The sequence below is a fragment of the Podarcis muralis genome, chromosome 2, assembly GCF_964188315.1.
Source record: "Podarcis muralis chromosome 2, rPodMur119.hap1.1, whole genome shotgun sequence".
In the NCBI taxonomy this organism is placed as follows: domain Eukaryota; kingdom Metazoa; phylum Chordata; class Lepidosauria; order Squamata; family Lacertidae; genus Podarcis; species Podarcis muralis.
This window is the reverse complement of record NC_135656.1, coordinates 116639866-116665594: the sequence shown is the minus strand read 5'-3', so window position 1 is coordinate 116665594 and position 25729 is coordinate 116639866. Positions and strand designations below refer to the sequence as shown.

At 48.1% G+C, this 25729-nt stretch overlaps 1 protein-coding gene across 1 annotated transcript; it reads right to left on the bottom strand.

Moving 5' to 3' along the window:
• On the bottom strand, nucleotides 1–24557 carry LOC114592180 (uncharacterized). Its single transcript, XM_077923572.1, has 9 exons — nucleotides 24444–24557; nucleotides 20398–21336; nucleotides 18909–19035; nucleotides 16481–17333; nucleotides 8887–8937; nucleotides 6130–6754; nucleotides 3897–4023; nucleotides 3026–3145; nucleotides 1–2781 (listed from the first exon to the last, which is right to left on the bottom strand). Exons 2-9 carry the CDS (start codon nucleotides 21196–21198, stop codon nucleotides 1424–1426), a joined length of 4062 nt encoding a protein of 1353 aa, XP_077779698.1. The 5' UTR covers nucleotides 21199–21336; nucleotides 24444–24557; the 3' UTR covers nucleotides 1–1423.
• Nucleotides 24558–25729: the final 1172 nt, after the last annotated feature.

Here is a 25729-nt window from a genome sequence, read left to right as displayed (position 1 = left end):
TCCCTTTTAAAACAAGATCTTTTTATTTTTAATTTCCAGATTTCCTTAGTTTCAGAAGCTGCAGTCTTTGCCTATAGATACCAGGCTGCTTTGTAACTGATCCAGCACACATTCAAACTGAGGCACTTGCACCGAGGGCACCTGCACACAATCCATTTATAATGCACTTTCAAAAATCATGGCTTCCCTCCAAAGACTTCTGGGAGTTGCGGTTTGCTAAGGGTGCTGAGAGTTGATAGGAGACCCCACTATTCCCCTTCCAGAGTTACTATTCCCATAGTTATTATTAAGGTAAAGGTAAAGGTACCCCTGCCCGTATGGGCCAGTCTTGACAGACTCTAGGGTTGTGCGCCCATCTCACTCAAGAGGCCGGGGGCCAGCGCTGTCCGGAGACACTTCCGGGTCACGTGGCCAGCGTGACATCGCTGCTCTGGCTCGCCAGAGCCGCACACGGAAACGCCGTTTACCTTCCCGCTAGTAAGCGGTCCCTATTTATCTACTTGCACCAGGGAGTGCTTTCGAACTGCTAGGTTGGCAGGCGCTGGGACCGAACAACGGGAGCGCACCCCGCCGACCTTTCGATCGGCAAGCCCTAGGCGCTGAGGCTTTTACCCACAGCGCCATCCGCGTCCCTGCTATAGTTATTATTACTATTTATTAAATTTGTACATCTGGGGGTGGAGCAACAAACTACAGCTCCCCGAATTGTTGTTGGGAAGCCATGACACTTCAAAGTGGTATCATGGCATCTTAAAATGGGTGGCGTAAACATGGCCAAAGTTCTGAAACTTAACAATTATGACTTGGGGTGGAAATGGGCTGCTAGAACTTCATGGGGGTTCGAGGAAAGGCGAAACCAGGGATTGGGGGGTGGTGGCCTGCTGTGAGCACTCTAAATGTTGCTGAACTACAATTTGGCTAAGGGGAGTTCAAATGGATAAGCGGTCTGAGGGGCTGTGGCAGGTTTAGAAGAAACAGCTTCTACCCCAATGCAGTGGTACCTCAGGCTAAGAACTTAATTCGTTCTGGAGGTCCGTTCTTAACCTGAAACTGTTTTTAACCTGAAGCACCACTTTAGCTAATGGGGCCTCCAGCTGCTGCTGCTGCAAGATTTCTGTTCTCATCCTGAAGCAAAGTTCTTAACCCAAGGTACTATTTCTGGGTTAGTGGAGTCTGTAACCTGAAGCGTCTGTAACCTGAAGTGTCTGTAACCCGAGGTACCACTGTACAAGAGTTTGTATTTCATTGACACAATGACCCTCTGGGTCTGTGTTGGACTCCAACTCCCTGGCCAGCATGGTCACTGGTGAGGGAGGAAGGCAGCTGTAGCCCAGCAAAAATAATTGGGGGGGGGGGGGATCTGGAGGTCCACAGGTTCCCTTCCCCTGCTGCTATGTGACTTCCTTCTCGGAAGCTTCCTCCTTTAGAACGGCTGTTGAGCTGGAGTTTCCCTGCAACTGGGGCTGCCCCAGAGAATCTCCCCCATGTGGGTTTCTTCCTGTTTAATGAGCTGGGCTGGAGCTGGAAAACTCTCTGGAAGCGGCTTCTCGCCTGTGTGGGTCAATTTGTGCCGCCGGAAGGACGTCCCGTCTCTGTAGCACCTCCCGCAGTCCGAGCACTGATAGGGCTTCTCCCCGGTGTGGATCCTCCGATGCCTCCGCAAGGACGTCCGGGTGCCGAAGCATTTGGCGCACTCGGCGCATTCGTAGGGCTTCTCCCCCGTGTGGGTCTGCCAGTGGATCACAAGGTTGGTCCTCTGGCTGAAGCTGCGCCCGCACTCCGAGCACCCAAAGGCCTTCCCGGTTCCCGCGCGTTTCAGGGCGCACTTGGCGAGAGAGCCTTCGCTGCACCCTCGGCCCTCGCGCCCCTCCCTCGCGCACACCGGCGATTCCTGCGCGCCCGCTTCCCCTTCGCCAGGGGAGCCTCTCTGGTCCTGCTGCTGCTGCTCGCGCCGTTCCCTCACGTGTGTTATGCCGTGCCGGAAAAGGTACTGCGCCTTGCTGAAGCCTTGCGCGCAGACCGAGCACGTGTACGGCTTGTCGCTCGGGTGGCCCTCTTCGTGCTTCAGGAGCTCCTCCAGGTTCTGGAAGCCCTTCCCGCAGTCGGCGCACTTGTGGGCTTTGGTGCGCATCTGGGCCGCGATGTGCCTCCTGGCGGCCGTCCAGTCGCTGAAGCGGCGCCCGCACTCGGTGCACTCGTAGGGCTTCTCTCCCGTGTGGATCCTCTCATGCCTCTTGAAGGAGGTCCTGTCGCTGAAGCTCCTTCCGCACTCGGCGCACTGGAAGGGCCTCTCCCCCGTGTGGGTCCTTCGGTGGCCGCTGAGGTGCGCCTGCTGGCTGAAGCACTTCCCGCAGTCGGAGCAGGCAAACGGCTTCTCTCCCGTGTGCGTCCTTTCGTGGATGATGAGTTTCCCTCGGCTGGCCAGCCTTTTGCCGCACACCAAGCACTGGTGCGTCCTCCGTCCCGGAAGACTTGCTTGGTTCGGGACAAGGAGGTCAGGATTCTGCATGAAGGCCTTCATGCTGTCGAAAGCTCCCTCGCTCTGGAAGAGTCCCAGCTGGGCCAAATAATGCTCAGGCTTGCCATAATCTTCCAGGCAATTAAGGAACTGGACTTGGCTTTCATGTGAGCGGCTCCCTAGTTGCCCCTTGGCATCTCCTGCCCATGCGCTACCGAGCGCATCTTCTGGCTCAGCTCTTCTCAACAAAGCCTCACCGCACAGTTCCACGTCTCTAGAACTTTCCGGCCCATTCGTCTGCTTCTCATACCCCTTCTCAACCCCTGCCAGAAGAAGCAGAGAATTGTGACATAAGATTTTTGTTGGTTTTTAAAATCTTCTGTCTGGTTTTTTTTAAATGCTGCCTGGTGTTTTGTTTTAATTCTGCTGATAGCTTAGCATATTTTGTGTGTGTGTGTGTGTGTGTGTGTGTGTAGTTTTCGTGTGGTTTGGACTTTCTGTAAGCTACTCTGGGAACCTATTAAAGGGCAGCATGTAAATCAAATAAGAGTGAATATAAATAAATACCCAAAGAACTCCTTCCTCTTGATCTCTCCTCTCTTTCAGCAGCTCCCTGGACAAATGTCTCACTTTCTTCTTCCTCTTCATCCAGCCAGGAGACGAATTCGGGTTTGAGAAGCCAAAGTCCTTCAGAGGAAACAAAATGAAAAACCATCAGCACAACCTTTTTACTTTTGCGACTTCTCGAAAAGGGCTCCACTCAACCTTACTGCCCTCTTCAGACACCAGAGAAGTGGCTAGGCATAGGAAAGCTACCTGATGCATGGGTCCATCTATCTCAGTATTGTCTTCACTGACTGGCAGTAGCTATCTGGGGAATCAGGCAAGGAGCCTTTCCTAATCCTGCCTGGAGGTGCCAGGGATTGAAACTGAGACTTTGTGCTCAGCCACAGAGCTGCGACTCTTCCCCACTTTGCCATGTCCGCCCTCAAACGTGGAGCTGACCCCGCCCGCTCTCCCCTAAACATTGAAAGAATTCTTATACCCCTTCAGCAGCCACAGCTTCTGCACCCAAAACATCCTGGGGACTGTGGTTAAGGGTGCTGAGAGCTGACAGCAGACAAAGTAACAATTCCCAGAGCCCTCTTCCTGGGGAATTATGGGACTTTTACCTCTGCGAAGGGAGTAGGAGCCTCCTAATAACTCTTGGCACCCTTAATAAACTACAGCTCCCAGAATTCTTTGGGGGCAGCCATGACTGTTTAAAGTGCTATCATAGAGCTTTAAACATGAAAGTGTCATCTGTGGGGTCAGGTGGATTATGAATCTCCTGCCCCCAGCAGGGAAGGTGTTGAAATTCAGCTGCCAAAAACATCTTGAGATGAACCAAACCAATGACCAGTCCTCATATTCTGTGCTTTTTGAACAGCGTCCTTACCCAGGGAGACCACGTTCCCGTAATTCTCCAGCATAACTTCCCTGTACAGGGCTTTTTGGCCGGCATCCAAGAGACTCCACTCGGCGCTCGAGAAATACACAGCCACCTCTTCAAAAGTCACCTGCTCCTGAAAGGAGAAAGCACTGTCAACTTCTCAGCAATGTGATTTCTCATTTGCTCACAGTTCCTACCCAGCGAGGGCTGTGCCACTGTTTGCAGGGAGCGTAGGAAAAAGCATGGGATGTGGAGCTGAGCAAAGAATGCAGCTTCCGCGCTTGTTTAAGGCTCTAGTCCTCATGCACACCAGTCTTGAAAGACCTACATTGGCTCCCAGTATGTTTCCGCGCACAATTCAAAGTGTTGGTGCTGACCTTGAAAGGCCTAGACGGCTTCAGTCCAGTATACCTCAAGGAGCGTCTCCAACCCCCATCGTTCAGCCTGGACACTGAGGTCCAGCGCCGAGGACTTTCTAGTGGTTCCCTCACTGCCAGAAGTGAAGTTACAGGGAACCAGACAGAGGGCCTTCTCGGTAGTGGCGCCCTCCCTGTGGAACGCCCTCCCACCAGATGTCAAAGAGAACAACAACTACCAGACTTTTAGAAGACATCTGAAGGCAGCCCTGTTTAGGGAAGCTTTTAATGTTTGATGCATTCTTGTATTTTAATATCTTGTTGGAAGCCACCCAGAGTGGCTGGGGAAGCCCAGCCAAGTGGGCGGGTATAAATAAAATAAAATTATCATTATCATTATCATTATTATTAGTGCAAAGATCCGCTAGAAAGCAGGCAGAGCTACAGTTCCCAGAGTTCCCTGTGAAGAGGGGTTGCATGTTAAACCGCTCAGGGAATTGTAGCTCTGTGATGGAGATAGGGGTCCCCTAACAATTCTTTTTCTTATTTTTTAAATAATACTTTTTATTAGTTTTCAATTGCAATCCAATAACAACCTCGTTATAATAATGCCCGTTTACAAAACAATTACCAATACCAATCATTCAAATACTGAATTATATAATTTAGATAAAGTGCCCCCCCCATGCTAGAATTGATGGTTTATGAGTTTCTTTATTTCTGCGTTCCAAAATCTTATTAATTTCAATTACATTCCGGTCATAATAATAATAATCCCATTATACAACAACTGCAGTATTAATAACTTCTATTCGTGTTGACACATTAAATGATTTATAAAACTACAAGTGAGGCGCTCAAACTATAACCTTGTTCTTCCTGTGTGTGGAAATTATTCTGTCCATGTTATTTCTTCCTGTCCTTGTAAGATATTATGTCTATTTCCCCCCCGGTTGTTGCTGTTCTCTATCATGCCTTGGGTGAAGCTGATATTCCATTGTTGCTCCAGAAATTTCTCCCTCACTCTGTCCCATACGTCGTTGTTTTGCAACTTTAACAACAGCTGCAAAAGTCACTCTGTCCCAATAAATAACCTGTTTTCGCTATTTTTCCTCTCACCCTGGGAAGAATAGCTGTCTGTCAAACTGCAGATAACTCAGTAATGAACCTTATCAGTTCCTTGGCAAGTTGACAGACTCCTTTCATCCTACCATCCCTGGGAAGTGGTTTTTTGAGGATGCCCAGAATCGCCCCCTAACAATTCTGGGCATCCTAAAAAACAACAACCCACTTTCCATGATTCTTTGGGTGAATTCATGACCGTCTAAAGTGGTGTCACAGTGCTTCAGAGGTAGGGCTCAAATGTCATCTAAGAATGCTCATTCCTCTATGGGAATATTTTGAGATTTTCCCCCTTCAAAGTTTTCCAGACCCCCTTATACAGTGGTACCTGGAGTTAAGAACTTAATTCATTCCGGAGGTCCGTTCTTAACCTGAAACTGTTCTTAACCTGAAGCACCACTTTAGCTAATGGGGCCTCCCGCTGCTGCTGTGCCACCAGAGCACGATTTCTGTTCTCATCCTGAAGCAAAGTTCTTAACCCGAGGTACTATTTCTGGGTTAACGGAGTCTGTAACCTGAAGTCTGTAACCTGAAGCGTCTGTAACCCGAGGTACCACTGTAAAGCCTTTTTGTACTTCTGCAGATAGACTGGGGTTCCCTAAGCCTGCTGTTGCTTCCCCCTTGTGGGTGGTGCTGTTTTGGCTACTTAAGGAACGGCACCCACCGCCCAAAAATCGAGAAAAAAAGGAACGGCGCAACAGTGGTCAGCAAGCCCCTACCTTCTCAACCCCTTCAGATTGCTTGCAGCAAACCGTTCTTACCTCTTCTTCTTGCTCCTCACTGCTTCTTTCCCTGGGGAAGAAATTGTCAGCCGCCGCTCGCGAGCCACCCTCTGGCCCAATCGCCCTGACCCAGCTCTGCATTTCTGGGGGCAAAGCCCTCAGGAACTCCTCCAGGGCCACCAGGTCCAAAATCTGCTCCTTGCCGTGTCTCTCCGGCTTCAGCCACCGGCAGCACAGCTCCCAGAGCTGCCGGCAAACTTGCCGCGGCCACTCGGCTTCGTGGTGGCTAAATGGCCGGATATATTGATGCCAAGTGTTGGAGACGCTGCTGGTCCCATTTGGGGTATCTTCCCCGCTTCTCCTCTCAAGGCCCCACATGCTCCCGGCTTGAAGAATGCAAGGACCCGCAGCCCTGCCGGCAAGGTAGCTGGCCTGCTCCTCTTCCGCCATTTTCGTCCCCACCTTCGGATCCGCCGGCAACTGGAAGCTTGGGGTGTTGGCGCTACCTTGCTCAGTGGCCATTTTGTGTCTCAGGCCAAGCCGGGCATCTGCGACCGGGGTGACCATAAGTCCAATGTTGACTTTTGGAAGGGCGGTTGGGCACCTCAAACCAACACACACCACAGGCCAAAGAGGCTCAAATTTGTTCCCAGTTAGCTTCTCCCTAAGGGAAGGAGTAAGCACCATTAAAAAGGTTAGGAGAGACTAGAAACATTTTTATTTATTTTTAATTTCTATACCGCTTTATATTTTTAAGAAAAATCTCAAAGCAGTTTAAAGGTAAAGGGTAAAGGGACCCCTGACCATTAGGTCCAGTCGTGGCCGACTCTGGGGTTGCGGCACTCATCTCGCTTTACTGGCCAAGGGATCCAGCGTACAGCTTCCGGGTCATGTGGCCAGCATGACTAAGCCGCTTCTGGCGAACCAGAGCAGTGTACGGAAACACCGTTTACCTTCCCGCCAGAGTGGTACCTATTTATCTACTTGCACTTTGACGTGCTTTCAAACTGCTAGGTTGGCAGGAGCAGGGACCGAGCAACGGGAGCTCACTCCGTCGCGGGGATTCGAACCGCTGACCTTCTGATCGGCAAGTCCTAGGCTCTGTGGTTTAACCCACAGCGCCATCCACATAAATTCACCCACTATAAAGCGGTTTACAGCATATTAATTCAATAAAACATAAATAAAACAATCTGAAGAAAGTCAAATACAGAGTATACAGTCAAAGCAACATTAACAGAAAACTAAAATATTATCTTAAAGATTTCAGAATAAAACTTACTTCTGTCTCCCATGGGAATCTATGGGACTTTGAGATCAAAATCAGATGGCAATGAAATCTCATCCCAGCTAACTTTACAATGATATATACTCTCAATGATTTTTTTCCTGAAAACTATGTTGGCTCAGGTAGCCTAACAGCATAGTACAAACCCTGGAACTGACCTGAGTTAGCTGTGCTGATGCCAACCAACTAACATGAGGCGAAGAGAGAGAAATGTCAGTGCAAAAGACCAGTAGTTGCAAAACCACCAAAGTTTATGGTGTTAACATATTACTTTATTTTATTTTTTATAAAAAATATATATTAAATTTTCTGTTTAGAAATTTAAAATACTAATTTTAACATCATTATAATATCGGCGACTTCCCTTCTTCTCTTTCCATGGTTCATTTTACATATCATAAATCCCTGCATATTTTATGTAAACTAAACCATTCAGTATTCCATTATTACATCCATCTAAACTATTTACACTGTTGAATTTATCTTAATGCTGCCACCGTTTTCAGATATACACAATTCTTTCCCCATATATTCAATAAACGATTCTCAATCTTCTCTGATCGTATGTTCTTCTTGCTTTTCTCCCCTATATGTTAAATCTGCAAGTTGCGTATATTCTGTCAACTTGAGTTGCCGTTCTTCTTTAGTTGGGACCTTGCTCGTTTTCCCTTTTTTGGGCTAGCAAAACACGGGCCGCAATAGTAGCATACATAAATAACTTTTTTGGGACACTTGGGCATATTACTTTATTTTAAAATCTGCATCTACTGTTGTTTTGAACATGTATTTTATATTTGACTTCCTTTAGTAATGTTTTCTTTAGAAATGCTTCCAATTTATTTTCTGTTGTTATCTTTGCTGCATTAAATGTGCATTCTGGAACTGGCCTCCTTTCCGATGTTTTATTTTGATATCCTTAAGGTATTTTACTTTCTTCAGCAACGTTTTATCCTGGATTGTTCTATTTGATGGTTTAAATGGGCCGTAAATCGCTTTGAGATTTTTTTTCTTTAAAACTGTAAAGCGACATAGAACTGAAATAAATAATAACAATAACAATAATTAATATTAACTGGAGTCCCTGAGAATTGAACCTGGAGCCTTCTCCTGTAAAGCACATGTTCTGACACACAGCTCACATCAGAAATCTCCCTCAAAGTTCAGAGTGGGGTGAGGGGAGAAGAAGGGCTTCCCAAATTCTGATAATCTCTCACATTCCAAAAAGAAAGAAGAAAAATAAGAGTCAGTGTGGTGCAGTGGTTAGTGTATTGGACTAACAGGGAGTCCAGGGTTCAAATCCTGACTCGTCCATGAAGCTCAGTGGGTGACCTTGGGCCAGTCTCTGCCCCTCAAAGTAACCTAACTCCCAGGGCTTTTGTTGGGGATTAAATGAGAGAGAACCATGTATGCTCCTTGGAGAAAATGGTGGGATACAAATGCAATAATAAAAATTCAAGACAATTCACCAGTTATTTCCTAATCTTTTGTCCCCATTGGAGGGGGGATACCTTTCAGTGGGGACTATTAACAATCCATTTTCCTGACGAAAAGTATTGCGGCTGGAAGCAAAAGCAGGCAGAACAAAGGTTTAAGTCAGGCTACAATTTTACATACACCTACCAATGAGGACCTGCCGATCAGAAGGTCGGCAGTTCGAATCCCCGATACGCGGTGAGCTCCCGTTGCTCGGTCCCTGCTCCTGCCAACCTAGCAGTTTGAAAGCACATCAAAGTGCAAGTAAATAGGTACCGCTCCAGCGGGAAGGTAAACAGCATTTCCGTGTGCTGCTCTGGTTCGCCAGAAACGGCTTAGTCATGCTGGCCACATGACCCGGAAGTTGTACGCCGACTCCCTCGGCCAATAAAGCAAGATGAGCGCCGCAACCCCAGAGTCGGCCATGACTGGACCTAATGGTCAGGGGTCCCTTTACCTTTACCAATGAGTAAGCCCCACTGAATACTGAGGAAATTACTTCAGAGTAATTAAGCCAGGGGTCTGCAACCCGCGGCTCCGGAGCCGCATGTGGCTCTTTTACACCTTTGCCGCGGCTCCGGGGTGGATACTAGCGAGGGGAGGAGGCGCATTGTGCGCCCCGACACTCCCCACTGTGGCGGGCGCTGTACTGGCTGTGACGTCGCATGGGGGCGGGGCGGGCGTTAGTCACGCACTGTCCCGACGTCACCTTCCCGCCCGCTGTCAGATCGCGGCTCCGGAGATATATTTGTTTTAAATGTCGCAATGGTTTTGCGGCTTCCAGGTTTTTTTTCTTCGGAAACGGGTCCAAGTGGCTCTTTTTGTCTTAAAGGTTGCAGACCCCTGAATTAAGCAAACAGAATTGGTTTCCAAACAGCCCCCTGGAATACATTTCAGGGAGGCTGCCAGGTTTTCAAATCTGATTTTAGTTCATTTTAATTTTTTTTAATGTTTTAAGCATTTTTTGTTTTTGTTTTTATAAAAAAAAATCCTAATTTTATGGTTTCATCATTTTTCCGTAAGCCTATCTGAAGTTGGATGACAACAGAGCGGCCTATAAACATTGTGAAATTTAAATTAAATTAACTGGTCACTTATTCTTCTGAACAGCCTTCCCTAAGCTCCAGATGCCCTCCAGATGTTTTGGACTGGCGCTGGCTGGAGTTGTACACCCAAAGCTTCTGAAGGGCATCATATTGGAGCTACAGCTCCCCCCAGCCCCACGAAGCAGGGCTGTTGGGAGTTGTAGTTCAAAGCGTCTGCCGGGCACCAGGTTGGCAATGGCTGGAATTGTGGATTGCAGTCCACTCCCTCTGCTGCATGAAGTGTTACTTTGTCATCATCATCATCATCATCATCATTATTATTATTATTATTATTATTATTATTATTATTTTCTGTTACATCCTTGGCTACCCTCCTGCACTCCCCCAGCTTTGGGGTCGCAGCACATTAAAGCCCTATACTGAGCCTGGATGAAAACAGGGCTGGCGAATCCCTCCCCTAAAACTCGGGTTTCTTATTTTTATTTTTGCAAACGCCTTTTCTTCCAACCACCTCCCGCTCCTCTTTCATTAGAACCATTGCTTTGTTCATCGCCTTCCAAAACCACGATCTGCACATAATTGAAAGCAGCTGGAAACATGAAAATAATAAGAATATATGCATGCAAAAATCCCTCCAGCCCCAGATCTTTTGCTCTCTCGCCTCCCTGGACTTTTCCCAGGAGCTTTGTTTGAAATCCCTCCCTCTGCGATTGCAACACGCCTTGCACTCACCAAGGAGCTTCTTGCAAAAGGTGGAGGGGTGCGCAGGAGGCATCAAGGGGGCAACGTGCCCCCCAACCCTCTTGCTGGGCTGCTACTTGGGGGGCAAAGGACCCTGCCGGTGCCCCCCAACCCCACGCCCCCTATGGCCGGCAGGATAGGAAGTGATGTCCTCGGTTCCTCTCCCTCCCCTTCCTCCCAGGCAGTTCTGGGAAACAGGAATCTGTCGCCTTAACCCTGAGAAAGTCATTTCCACCCCCAACTCCTCCCACCCCCCCAAAAAAACCCCAACCCTGCTGGATAGGACCCCAAAGGCTCGCCTCTCCTTGAAAAGCCCAGCCTCCTCTTCTGACAGTGGCCAGCCAGAAGACTGCAAGCGCAAGAGCCGCCTCCTTTTTCTGTTGCAAGGATTTAGAGATAGACTGCCACTGGCACTGGAGGCTCCATTTAGCCCTGAGGGTGGGGGGGTCGCTAGCTGTTGTAAAATCCTGGCAAACGACATCTCCGGCCAGCTCCTGGTCGAATTCAGACGTTCGTGATGCGTACATTTTATGCTCTTGTTTTTATAATATTGGCATTTTAGTGATTTTCGTGCAAAGAATGTGCAATAGGGCGGGGGGGGGGTTGGAGGAGGAGGAGGAGGAAGATAAGGAGATGAACAACTATATCACCTTTAGAGGACATCTGAAGCATAGCTGTCAACCTTCCCTTTTTTTGCGGGGTATAGCCCTTATTCATGGGGACGCGGGTGGCGCTGTGGGTAAAACCTCAGCGCCTAGGACTTGCTGATCGTCAGGTCGGCGGTTCGAATCCCCGCGGCGGGCTGCGTTCCCGTCGTTCTGTCCCAGCGCCTGCCAACCTAGCAGTTCGAAAGCACCCCCGGGTGCAAGTAGACCAATAGGGACCGCTTACCAGCGGGAAGGTAAACGGCGTTCCGTGTGCTGCGCTGGCTCGCCAGATGCAGCTTGTCACGCTGGCCACGTGACCCGGAAGTGTGCGGACAGCGCTGGCTCCCGGCCTCTAGAGTGAGATGAGTGCACAACCCTAGAGTCTGGCAAGACTGGCCCGTACGGGCAGGGGTACCTTTACCTTTTATAGCCCTTATTTCCCGCTGCTATCCCGGATTGTTAGATATCCCGTATACTGTCCCCGGGACTGGTGAGGCTGCTGATCCCTTATTTTCAAACCTGGAACTTGACAGCTATGATCTGAAGGCAGCTATGATATGTAAAGGGAATTTTTTAAATGCGTAATGTGCAATGTTTTACAGTGGTACCTTGGTTTGCATACGTCTTTGTTTGCATACGCTTTGGATTACAAACACGTCAAACCCAGAAGTGGATTACAACCCATTTTTATTATTATTACGAACAAATTTTTTTTGAGGCCCCATTGGCGAAAGCGCGCCTTGGGTTACAACCTGTTTTGGTTTACGAACGGACCTTCGGAACAGATTATGGTTGTAAACCAAGGTACCAGTGTATTATGTTTTTATATACATTGGAAGCCGCCCAGACTGGCTGGGGCAACCCAGTCAGAAGGGTAGGGTACAAATAATAAAATTGTTATTTATTGTCTGTAAGCTGCCAGGGAAGAAGGTGCAGTATAAATAAATGAATAATAATAATAATAATATTCTTGGCATCCAGCTGTGGCTGTAGAGACTGATAGGGGATAGACATGTTGTGTTGCAGCTGGGGCAGAGGAAGGCGTCCAGTTGTGCTGCTGCAGAAGCACTGCAACATTTCTTCTCTCTGCACTCCTCCCATCAGCCATTCCTCCTCTAGTCACCGTTATGGAGATACAACCTCACTGTTTGTTTCCAGTCACATCCATTCAAGAAAGCCACTGGGGTTTGTTCAATTTGGCACATCTCTGCACCAAAAGGAAAGCGTCCCGGTCCTTATCTGAGAGGCGTTGTTTGCAGATGACACAGCCTTGACAGTGCACTATAAGGGAGCCCTATTGAGACTCATCATAATAATAGTAATGATAGTCTAACGCAGTGGTGGCAAGCAGGCCTGGTGCCCTCCAGGTGTTGCAGATTCAACTCCCATCAGCCCCCAGGGATGTAGTCCAGACACCTTGAGTAAGCCTACTCTTTATAAGTTGCACTGAGTCTTCTCTGTGGTGGCCCCCCCAGTGATGGATTGCTCCTCCATAAAGGATCTTTTTGGTTCCAAGTGGATCTCAACTAGATCTGGAAGGTTCCACAATGATTACCCCAACTCTAACCACTGCAAACAAACCACCACAGTATTAAGAGTTTACAATGATAAATACACTTTCCCTTTTCAAAGATATAATAATAATAATAATAATAATAATAATAATAATAATAATAATAATGATAATGTATTATTTGTACCCCACCCAACTGGCTGTGTTTCCCCAGCCACTCTGGGCGGCTTCCAACAAAGATTAAAAATAAATTAAAATATCACAGATTAAAAACTTCCCTAAACAGGGCTGCCTTCAGATGTCTTCTAAATGTCAGGTAGTTGTTTATCTCTTTGACATCTGATGGGAGGGCGTTCCACAGGGCGGGCGCCACTACTGAGAAGGCCCTCTGCCTGGTTCCCTGTAGCTTTGCTTCTCGCAGTGAGGGAACTCAGTGTCCAGGCAGAACGATGGGGGTGGAGACGCTCCTTCAGGTATACTGGGCCAAGGCCAAGTATATCATGTCCAAGCCATACACATTTTTTAAGAACTCCTTTTTATTTGTTATAATCAGTGTTTCTTACATGTCCATAAAAACATTTTCTCTAAAATTCTTGGATTGGGGGAAAATACCCAAACAAACCAAATCTGATCATCATAGAACCCCTAAACTACCTAGGAACAAAAAAAATCTATTAGCTATATGAGTCATACGTCTTTCTAATGACAAATTTCCCTATCCTAGGGCAAAGCTAATCCCAAAACATGAAGCCACTCCTGGAAGAACTGCTGAGACAGAGGCTGGGCAGTGGGGGAGAAGAGAAATCTTAAATTTAAAACTCTGCATATATACAAATCAGCATTCGTCAGCATCGCGTTTCGTACTCTTCACCCTTCAAACCCACCTCCCTCCCGCTAGAAGTGGCAAGGAACGTGTACATGCTACAGAGTTATACCCTACAAACTTAAAACCTACTAGAAACTTCGGCCTGTACCCCTGACCGCTACTAAGCTACTACTAGGGTTTCGTTCCCCTTGCTAAAAAATACGTGTCAAAGGGGCAGTGGAATTGTGAATAGCACACCACCCCTTCTGCCGTTTGCTTGAGGACTAGTCTCTTTGACAGGGCTGCGGAAGATGGGACCTTCCAGGTTTTTGCTGGAATATGACTCCCATCACCCCTCCAGCTCTGTGTACTTTTCCACCACCTCGCAAGAAAAGAGGGCCTTTCCTGAGTGGAGAGTCACAGGTGCTCAGTGGTCAGCAAAGCTTTCCACTTCTCCAGAAATCAGGCTGGAAGTTAAGCAGAGCAGAGGGCAGGAGGGAAAGGGCAGTGAGGAACCACTTAAGATGCTGTAGCCATGAGGTCTGCATTAAGTCACACGGCCTGGGCACACCTCGGCTTAATGTGGACTGTGAATCACTTGCTCATCCTTTAATGATCCACGCGACGGTCACCTCCAGGCTTGATTATTGTAACTCACTCTACGCGGGGCTGCCCTTGAAGCTGACCCAGAAACTCCAGCGGGTGCAGAATGCCGCGGCGAGGCTCCTTACGGGGTCCTTGCCGCGGGATCACATTCATTCAGTGCTTTACCAACTGCACTGGCTCCCAGTGGAGTACAGGGTCAGGTTTAAGGTGCTGGTTTTGACCTTTAAAGCCTTATGTGGCCTAGGACCCACGTACCAACGGGACCACCTCTCCTGGTATGCCCCACGGAGGACCTTAAGGTCCACAAATGACAACATTCTGGAGGTCCCGAGCCTCAAGGAGGTTAGATTAGTTTCAACTAGGGCCAGGGTCTTTTCAGCACTGGCTCCGACGTGGTGGAACGCTCTGTCACAAGAGACTAGGGCCCTACGGGACTTGACATCTTTCTGCAGGGCCGGCAAGACAGAGCTGTTCCACCTGGCCTTTGGTTTGGACTCGGTCTGACCCTTATGTTTCCCTCCCCTTATGGTCTTGATTTATCAGCTACTTTAAAATGAGGCTGCATTTTAAATTGCATTTTAACCTGTATTTTAAATTGGTCCCCCCCCTTTCCTTTCCCCCAACCTCTCTTTTTCCCCTATTATGTTTTTACTGTGATTTTATTGGTGTTAGCTGCCCTGAGCCGGCTCTGGCCAGGGAGGGCAGGGTATAAATAAATTGTATTATTATTATTATTATTATTATTAATCCCACCTCGTCCATCTGGTGTTCTCCTCCAAAGGCTGCTGTCCCACAATTTCTCTTCCCTAACCCTAGAGATTCCCTGCACGTTTGCTGCGGCTCTCCTATTCGGATTTTCAAAGCATGTGACTTTGCGGCTAGACAGTGACCAAGCCGGCGATTCCCTCCCTCCCTCCCTCTCCCTCCTGCTTTGCTTAACGTCCAACCTGATGGAAGAGTTCTGTGGACCTTGAGAATGGCTTGCGCTTTCCTGGCGTCTTGGTCAGCCCTGATAAAGCTATTTATTGCCTGGTTGTGGACATGAGACGCTTTCTAGGTCTTCCCACTCAGCCATTTTGGCATGTGGTTCATATTAAAAGGCAGAAAGATGCATTTTTTTAAAGAGTCTGGGCGTAATCAGGGTGGGTCGTAAGGCAACTACAGCCACATTCACACCTCTGCCGGATTCAAGTTACAAAAAAAGAGATTCTGACTAAACACCAGGAAGAACTTGTTGACAGTAACATCTGCTTGACAGTGGAACGGTCTCCCTCGGGAGGTTGTGGCCTCTCCTTCCTTGGAGGTTTTTGAGCAGAGTTTGAATGGCCATCTATCATGGATGCTTTAGCTGAGATTCCTACATTGCAGGGGGTTGAACTAGACGACCCACAGGACCAACTCTATGGTTCTATAAACAGTCATGGGTTCCCCCAAAGAATCATGGGAACTGTGGTTTGCTAAGGGTGCTGAGAGGTCTCTATTCCCATCGCAGAGTTACGACTCCCTGAGTGGTTTGATATTAAGCAGAGGGCCTTCTCGGTAGTGGCGCCCACCCTGTGAAACGCCCACCCATCAGATGTCAAGGAAATAAACAACTCTCAGGCTTTTTAGAAGACATCTGAAGGCAGCCCTGTTTAGAGAAGTTTTTTATGTTAGATGTTTTACCATGTTTTTAATGTTCTGTTGGGAGCCACCCAGAGTAGCTGGGGAAACCCAGCCAGATGGGCGGGGTATAAATATTATTATTATTATTATTATTATTATTATTATTATTATTCTCTCTTCAGAGGGAGCTCTGGAAATTGTGGCTCTGTGAAAGGAATAGAGGTCTCGCCTAACAACTCTGAGCACCTTTAACAGAACACAGCTCCCAGAATCCTTTGGGGGAAGCCATGACTGTTTAAAGCGGTACCACAGCACGTTAAATGTACAGTGGTACCTTGGGTTACAGACGCTTCAGGTTACAGACGCTTCAGGTTACAGACTCTGCTAACCCAGAAATAGTACCTCGGGTTAAGAACTTTGCTTCAGGATGAGAACAGAAATTGTGCTCCTGTGGTGTGGCGGCAGCAGGAGGCCCCATTAGCTAAAGTGGTGCTTCAGGTTAAGAACAGTTTCAGGTTAAGAACAGACCTCCAGAATGTATTAAGTACTTAACCTGAGGTACCACTGTACGTGTGAGTGGGGTACATGTGTGCATCAAAATGTCATTTTCCTAGACAGTATGGAACTGTGAAACTCCAGTTTGTGTGTTGTTCCCCCGCCCTTTTCTAACACTTCCCCTCTTGGTGGGTGCTCTGATGCCGCACGAGAAGCGAGCGGTCGCTGAAGATCTTCCCACAGTCCGAGCACCTGTAGGGCTTCTCCCCTGTGTGGATCCTCATGTGGACCCTGAGGTTCGAGTTGCCGCCGAAGCTCTTCCCGCAGTCCGTGCACGTGTAGGGCTTCTCTCGCGTGTGGGTCCTCTCGTGCACCAGGAGGCCCGAGCTCTGGCTGAAGCTCTTGCCGCAGTCCCTGCACTTATAGGGCTTCTCTCCCGTGTGGATCCGTTGGTGCCGGATGAGCACCGGCCTCTCCCGGAAGCTCTTCCCACAGTCCGTGCACTTGTAGGGCCTCTCGCCCGTGTGGGTCCTCCGGTGGACTATCAGGTTGGAGTTGTCGCAGAAGCTCTTGCCACAGTCCGAGCACTGGTACGGCTTCTCGCCCGTGTGGATCCTCTCGTGGGTGATCAGGTACGCCCTCGTGCTGAAGCCCTTCCCGCAGACGGAGCACTTGTAGGGCTTCTCGCCCGTGTGGGTCCTCTCGTGGGCCTGCAGGTTGCACTTCAGCTGGAAGTCCTTCCCGCAGTGGGCGCAGGACTTCTGCCTCTCGTGAGCCGGCTTCTGCGACTCGCTTGGTGCAGGGACGGTGAGCTGGGCTGCATTCCCATCGAATTCCACGTACCTGCCCTGGGAATTTATAAACTTGTCCCCTTCTTTCTCGGGGTACGCTTCCTCCTGGCTGGCAGACGCTTCGCCCCGATTGGGCCAGCCAGAGGCATTCTGCCCGCCCCTTCCTGGCAGCACCCAGTGCGGTTCCCGTTTCCTGGCATTTTCTTGTATGTTCTGCTCCTGCCCACCTCCTGCTGGAATAAGGACGAACTGTTTCAGAAGGACTGGAGCAAATTTATATTTTATATGAAAGAAAATTGTAAACATTTGAAAATGCTTGTAGGTTTGAATTGAAATGCTTTGTAATGTGAAAATAAGGAACCGATTTACATATAAGGAGGTAATTTTTATAAAAAAGAAGATTTAAAGTAAAAAAAGTGGTTATAGAAATGCGAAAATTTATTAATAGATGTTTGGAAGTCGGGGGGGCCACCAGGTGGCACATTGGAAGATGGCCGACAAAAACATCTCTCACACGAGGTAATTAAGAGGCTGCTATGGGAAGTATGCAGCCTTCCCGCCCCCCCAAGGAGATGGGGGGGACTGCCTTGCCAGCGGTGTCCATAACGCACCCCCGGATTCGAAAGAAGGGGGTGCCAGTCACTTGGCACAAGCCCTCGGTGAAGTCGGCTCTTCCTGACGCTGTCTCCAACCAGCGCCCGGGTTCGCTTTAGCTCGAAAATATAATTGGAAACATATAATTGGAAAGAAGCTAAAGCACATACATCAAGCGAAGTTCGGGAGATAAGAATGCTGATTAATGGATCTCTGTGACCGGAGCGACGGGCGGGACAAATATATCAAGTGATGAATCACCATTAAGAGACTGGTATGTTTGGAGCGAAACGGAAGGGGGGTGGAGGAAAAAACTTTTATTTTCTTTGCCTTATGTGAGTATTAATAACCCTCCCCAGAAAGAAGATCGTTGCATTATATTAATCACAAGCAGGAATTCAAGAACTGTGTGGAGTGAATCATTGATCAAAGAGAGGATTGGTAAACATCGGAGTACGGAGGAAATTTTTTTGACACAGTTTTAAATGGCGTCTCGCTAAGACAGGCTTGTCTAAGAAAGACGGGGGGAGGAGGACCAGGATCACCGGAATGTGAATGATGATTGGAATGTGATCTAACCCTGGCAGAGCCCTCTGTGATATACTTGGCAAGCCTGGGAAAAGTAAAGGACAGACCGAGGATAAATTCTTTATGGAAGTGTGGAATGGCGTCTGTCCCTATGTGATATGATTTTTGGAGAGTGTACCCCCAATAAAATTTAAAAATCTAGCTGTATAATTTGGAACTAATGTGATTTGGAAATAATGTGATTTGATTGGCCTGTTAATAAAAATTATTTTTTTAAAAAAAGATGTTTGGAAGTCAGAAAGAGGGAGGGAAGGAAGTCGGTGCTCTGTCTGAGCAATGCTTTATGTTATAGATTCATGTAATGAAATGTAACTAGATATGGAAAACTCAATAAAAATTATTATTATTTTTTTTAAAAGGAATAAGGAGAGAATCTCAGTGTTATTTGCTGTTTGCCTGTTAGCTACGAAGCCATGTTCAAAGGCTTGCTATTAATGTGCAGAGCCCTGAGGAGCTTGGCACCAGGTTACCTGAAGGACAATGTTCTCTGTTTAGACTTTGTTCAGTGTGAGGGCCACATTCCCTTCTGCAGAACCTTCTGAGGGCCATATGCCACTGCTGGGCAGGACCAAAGGAAAACATGGGAGAAGCAGTGTGGTTAAAACTCTGCCACCAGGAATCCTTACCCAGCAAGGCTGCTTCTCTGTCGCCTTCCTGTTTGATCTCTCTGAAGAGAGGCCTTGGCCAGGCACCCAAGGGAGACGCCTCCACTTCAGGGATCTTGGCAGACCCCTCCTTGGACACCCCCGGCACCTGAAACAGAAGGAGAGATTGTTCTTACTTATCCAGCCCCAGCCCGGTGGGCATGGCGCTTTGCCCCTGCCCCAAAGAGCTTACACTAATTTTTTAAAAATAAAATAAAATAGGTGGGTGGGAGAGGAAGGGGAAAATGTGTGATTATTTCGGTTACTGTAGGGCATACTCAGACCATTCACAGGCTAGAAGCACACACCCACACCCTGGGATTCAGATACCTGGGACCTTCTGCTTGCTAAATGTGGACAATGAATTAAGTTTCTTCCCCATCTAGCTTAGTGTTGTCTGGTCTGACTGGCAGCAGCTATCAAGGTCACATGCAGAGGATTATTCCCACCCCTTGTGGTCAGGCCGTTTTTCGAACTGAAGATGCCAGGGAATGATCCTGTGAATATTTCTGTATCCGAAGTAAGAGCTCTGCCACTGAGCTACTGTCCGTCCATTAAGGCCAACATTCACCCCACTTAAAACACTAGGAGACCATGTTGAATAGTCATGGCTTCCCCCAAAGCATTATGGGAGTCTGTTATGGGCACTGAGAGTTGTTGGGAAGTCCCCTCCCCCCCCCCCCCGAGGCTGTCAATTCCCAGAGCTCCCAGTGAAGAGGGATTGACTGTTAAAGCACTCTGAGAACCGCAGCTCTGAGGAAAACCGGGGTTTCCGAACGACGCTCAGCATCCTTAAATCACAGCTCCCAGAATCCTTTGGGAGAAGCCATGACTGTTATAGTGCCTTAATGTATGCTGTGAATGTGTCCCGTCTCTGCCCTCTCTGCAACTCCGAAAGCCTCACAGGTAGCAGGGAGAAAGCAGAATATTCCTCCAAATATTCCTCTATGCCACAGGAGCGGCGAGGATCCTAACTGCTAAAAACTGGGGAAAAGAAATTGTGCCAACGAAAAAGCAATGGCAAGACAAACTGTTAAGAGTATATTGAACTGGCTAGATTAACAGAGGCAATTGGAGATCACACTAGACAGTTTCAAAAAGCATGGGGAAAACGCAGAGAATACTTCACAAAACAGTGGCCTAAAATACCTACCTGGACTTGTTTCGATTAATGTCTGCAGGAGACTTTGTGGATATTTAAGTTATAATTAGAAAAATCTTAATAATTATTCATAAAGGAAACAACTTATAAGAAGTAAATAAGGAGGCCAGATACAGGATAGAGGAAGTCTTTTATTTGGTTGTTTGTATGGTTGTATGTTATGTTTATTGTCTGTTATGTTCATGTTTAATGAGGGTGGATTTCTGTATTGGGGGGGATGGGGGGTTTATGTTATGTTGTAAATAAAACTTCCAATAAAATAAAAAAAAGAGGAAGGTAGCAGGGAGAAGCAGAGAAGCAGACACTCACCTGCTTGGGCCGCTGCTCCTCGGGCTGCTGCCTTAGCAGGAAGTCTTCCGCCAAGGCCACCGCCCGCGAGCAGCTCTCTGGCCCGCCTTTCCTGACCCAGCTCTGCATCTCCGGGGGCAGGACAGCCAGGAACTGCTCCAGGATCACCAGCTCCAAAATCTGCTCCTTGGTGTGCCTCTCTGGCTTCAGCCACCAGTGGCAAAGATCCCAGAGGCGGCTGCAAGTCTCTCGAGGCCCCTCGGCCTCCTGGTAGCCGAACTGCCGGAAGCGCTGGCGCTCAGCATCCATGCCAGTGGCCACGCCGTTCTCCTCCTCCTTCAGGACCTCTTCCTTGACTTTCCCGGACTCTCTTGTCTCTTTGGCCAAGAGGCTGTTAGCTGGCTGCTGGGCTTCTCTGCAAGACCCTGGCAGGAGAGGGGTTGCCATCTCTCTCCTCAGATGCGGCCTGGCGCCATCCATTCCCACCGAAGGAGGCAGGACGGGGTGGGCCTCATCCCGCAACGCCAATGTCCGCTGGTGCTGGTTTCTCCCCTCGGAGTGGGAAGACTCCATCGCTCTGAGGAACTCCTGCAGCTGGGCCTCCCATGGCTGCTGCAGCCCCTTCTGTGGCTCCTGCTTGACGTGGCCCGACATGTTTCTCTCCCAGAATTCCCTGGTATTCCTGGCCTGCATGACGTGCGGGCCGTTCCCCACTCCTGGGTCAAGGGCTGCTAGGTCCGGTTGCTCCATTTTCACTCCCTGTTGAGGCCCAGCCTCGGGCTGGAGACCCAGCACCAATCCGTCCCTCGGCTTGGCTGCCATTTTATTTCTTCCCGGCAAATGTCCGCCCGAGCCCAAGTTACCAGTTCTTTCCGCAAGGCCAGACTGTGAAGCTTTTGACCTCACGAAGCTGCAGGGTGTGCAGACATGCAAGCGGTTTGGAAGGGAAGTTTAAGCTTCCTGAGGAGGGGGAAAAAAAAGGAGATATATACTAATTTCATAAGAATACAAGACAAGCACTGTTAGGTCAAACCAAGGCTAAACATATGCACTTAATACCATTCCACAATCATGGCTTCCTGCAAAGAATCCTGGGAACTGTAGCTTGCTAAGAGTTTCTTAGGGGCACGGGTGACGCTGTGGTCTAAACCACTGAGCCTAGGGCTTGCCAATCAGAAGGTTGGCGGTTCGAATCCCCGCGATGGGGTGAGCTCCCGTTGCTCGGTCCCTGCTCCTGCCAACCTAGCAGTTCGAAAACACGTCAAAGTGCAAGTAGATAAATAGGTACCGCTCCAGCGGGAAAGTAAACAGCGTTTCCGTGCGCTGCTCTGGTTCCGCCAGAAGCAGCTTAGTCATGCTGGTCACATGACCCGGAAGCTGTACGCCGGGTCCCTCGGCCAGTAAAGCGAGATGAGCACCGCAACCCCAGAGTCGGTCCCGACTGGACCTAATGGTCAGGGGTCCCTTTACCTTTAACAACTGTCCATGTCTCTTAAAATGGAACAAGAGTGTTTTCTTTTTTTTTTAAATTAAATTTTTATTGAGTTTCCTTTTGCATATATTTGTTACAACCATATTTACATATTTACAGTTTTTGGACCTCCACCAACACATCCCTCATTCATCCATTTAGTATATTTTCCCGCATTTTCTATATACTATTGCTGATTTACTCTTAACCTTCACCTCTCTAGTTCTGTCTTACAATATATCTTAAGATATTACAAAGCCTCTTTAAACCCCACTAGTGTTATTTGTTGATCACATATGGTTCCCAGATATTCCGCAAACTTTCCCCAGTCCTCAATGAATTTTTGATCTTTCTGGTATCTTATTCTTCCGGTCAACTTGTCCAATTCCGCATAATCTATAAGTTTCATCCTCCATTCATTTAGGGTTGGCAATTCCTCCTGTTTCCACCTTTGGGCCATTAGTGTTCTTGCCGCTGTGACAGCATACTGAAACAGTTTGTGGTCTTGTCTTTTTATCTCTCTTCCTGTTATTCCCAGCAAGAAGGATTCTGGTTTCTTAACAAACGAATATTTGAGCATCTTTTTCAGTTCGCCATAAATCAGATCCCAGAATCCCCTTACTTTCCTACAGTCCCACCACATGTGAAAGAAAGATCCCTCTTTCTCTTTACATTTCCCTTTACCTTTAACAACTGTCCATGTCTCTTAAAATGGAACAAGAGTGTTTTCAAAAGGCGTGAATGTCATTCTCTGTCGCCACAGGGGATCGGACTAGATATAGGGCTGCCACATGTACTAGGATTTCAAATGCAGAATTGAAAAATTGCCCTTGATCTTAGGCAAGTCAATTGCAAAATCGTGGTTTTTTTGAGGTTTGGTAAGAAAAAAGCTCAACAACTTTGGGGTCTTCCTAAAAAAAAATCATTAATTTTTGGGGTTTCCTGGTTTTTACTTTTTGAAATATGGCAACCCTAGACTTAGAACCTGTAGGAGGAAACCGCAGGGAAGATGCAGATTTTGGATAAATATCACAATAAACCAATGGCCTCTTCTTCGCTGGAGATGTTTAAGCAGAGGCCGCACAGGGACGCATTGAACAAAAGCATTGAATAGATTACATCCCTGCTCATTTCTAGCCGTATAACTCTATGAACCTGGGACTTTCCACATGCAAAGCGGGGGATCTACCCCTGAGCTATGACATATTCTTCATTTAGCAGAGATTTATTTCACGCTCCTGCCCATGTTTCTCCTTCCACGCCTGTGTTCATACATATTCAATACAATCAACACCCACAGCTCTTTTAGGGAATAAGACTAAGGCATGTTGGGCCAGGACCTGGGGGACCAGGGTTCAAATCACCCTCGGCCATGAAGTTCACAGGGTGATCTTGGGTAAGGTTACCAGACGTCCCCGTTTCCTAGGGACAGTCCCTGGATTTACAAATCAGTCCCCATACAAAATTGAAGTTGAAAAATGTCCCTGGATTCATTGAAAAAAATCTGGTAAACTTAATCTTGGGCCAGTCAGCAATTCTCAGCCTAGCCTACCCCCAAGGGCTGTTCTGAGGATAAATTGGAGAGGACTATGTCTTCCACTTTGAGTTCCTCGTAGGTAAGGTGGGATATAAAATATAATTAGTAAATAATTATATTTAGCCTGGAGAAGAGGAGGTTAAGGGGTGATATGATAGCCATGCTCAAATATATAAAAGGATGTCACATAGAGGAGGGAGAAAGGTTGTTTTCTGCTGCTCCAGAGAAGCGGACACGGAGCAATGGATCCAAACTACAAGAAAGAAGATTCCACCTAAACATTAGGAAGAACTTCCTGACAGTAAGAGCTGTTCAACAGTGGAATTTGCTGCCAAGGAGTGTGGTGGAGCCTCCTTCTTTGGAGGTCTTTAAGCAGAGGCTTGACAACCATATGTCAGGAGTGCTCTGATGGTGTTTCCTGCTTGGCAGGGGGTTGGACTCGATGGCCCTTGTGGTCTATTCCAACTCTATGATTCTATGATTCTAAGTGGCCCATCTAGTCTGGCTTTCTCTTCTCACAGTGGCCAAACCAGACACCCCAATAGGAAACACCAAGCAGGACATGAGTGTAACAGCACTGACTCCTCCAACTTGTGATTCCCAAAAATTGATACCAGAGGCGTGTTTTGCCACTGAATGCTTTATCAAGCCAAGAAGCCTAAAATCACAGAATTGCAGAGTTGGAAGGGACCACAAGAGTCATCTAGTCCTGCCCCCAGCAATGCAGGGATCTTTTGCCCAAAGTGTAGCTCTGACCCTGAGATTAAGAATCTCATGCTCTACCGACTGAGCTATCTCCCGAGGTCCTTGATTCAGAGCGATCCAACAGAGGAAGGGCGTGTGTGCATGCAAAAAGGCACCATCACAAGTTAACCCCAGTGCAGAAATCCATCAGGTGCAGCTGCTCCCAAACCCAGAAATGCCATGATGGAGGAAGGCTTCACCTGTTCAACTTCTGCCAGCCACCCAGTTTCGAAAGGCATAGAAGCCCAAACCGGATAATCTCTCTACTGAAATTCTCCATCTCTTCCTGCTGCAAACCCACTTTCCCCCACTCACCTGACCTTTCCTAAAAAGAACAAGGGAGGTGGGAGATCAGCACCGCTGCTCCTCCTGCAGCGCCTGGGAAATTTAAACCCCTGCTTTCCCACAGTAGGCGGGGCAGGAAGTGAGTGGCGCTCTCTTCGCATCCCTCTGCTCCCAAAGCCTCTGAGTATCTCTAGGAAATGCAAGTCTCCATGAACTTAACCCCTTTGGTGAACGGCCATAAAAGCAAATTGCTCAGAAAGCGGAGGGCCATTTCTGTTTAGCATCCCTTGGGATCACAGCCCAGCGTCCTGTTTCAAGTCACAGTGGCCTGTGGGAAATCTTCAAGGAGGACCAGCGCAAAAGAGCACTTCCCCCGCACTGTGGTTTCCAGCAAATGGTATTCAGAGGCATAATTGCCTCTGTGTGGTGTAGTAGTTAAGAGCGGTGAACTCGTAATCTGGGGAACCGGGTTCGATTCCCTGCCCCTCCACCTGCAGCTGCTGGGTGACCTTGGGCTAGCCACACTTCTCTGAAGTCTCTCAGCCCCACTCAACTCACAGAGTGTTTGTTGTGGGGGAGTAAGGGAAAGGAGATTGTTAGCCGCTTTGAGACTCCTTAAGGGGACAAACCTAGACAGTACAGTCATACCTCGGGATGCATACGCTTCAGCTTAAATATTTTTGGGTTGTGCTCCGCAGCAACCCGGACATAATGGAGTGCGTTACTTCCGGGTTTCGTCGCTTGCGCATGCGCAGATGCTCAAAAGGACATCACGCGCATGCGCGGAAGAGGCGAAACACGACCCACGTACGTGCAGATGCACATTTGTGTCTTACGTTCGCTTCAGGATGCGAACAGGGCTCTGGAACAGATCCCGTTCGCATCCAGAGGTTCCACTGTATCTTAAAAAGCAGAGACATCACCTTGCTGACAAAGGTCCGTATAGTTAAAGCTATGGTTTTCCCAGTAGTGATGTATGGAAGTGAGAGCTGGACCATAAGGAAGACTGATTGCCAAAGAATTGGTGCTTTTGAATTATGGTGCTGGAGGAGACTCTTGAGAGTCCCATGGACTGCAAGAAGATCAAATGTATCCATTCTTAAGGAGATCAGCCCTGAGTGCTCACTGGAAGGACAGATCCTGAAGCTGAGGCTCCAATACTTTGGCCACCTCAGAAGAAGAGAAGACTCCCTGGAAAAGACCGTGATGTTGGGAAAGATGGAGGGCACAAGGAGAAGGGGGCGACAGAGATGGTTGGACAGTGTTCTCGAAACTACCAACATGAGTTTGACCAAACTGCGGGAGGCAGTGGAAGA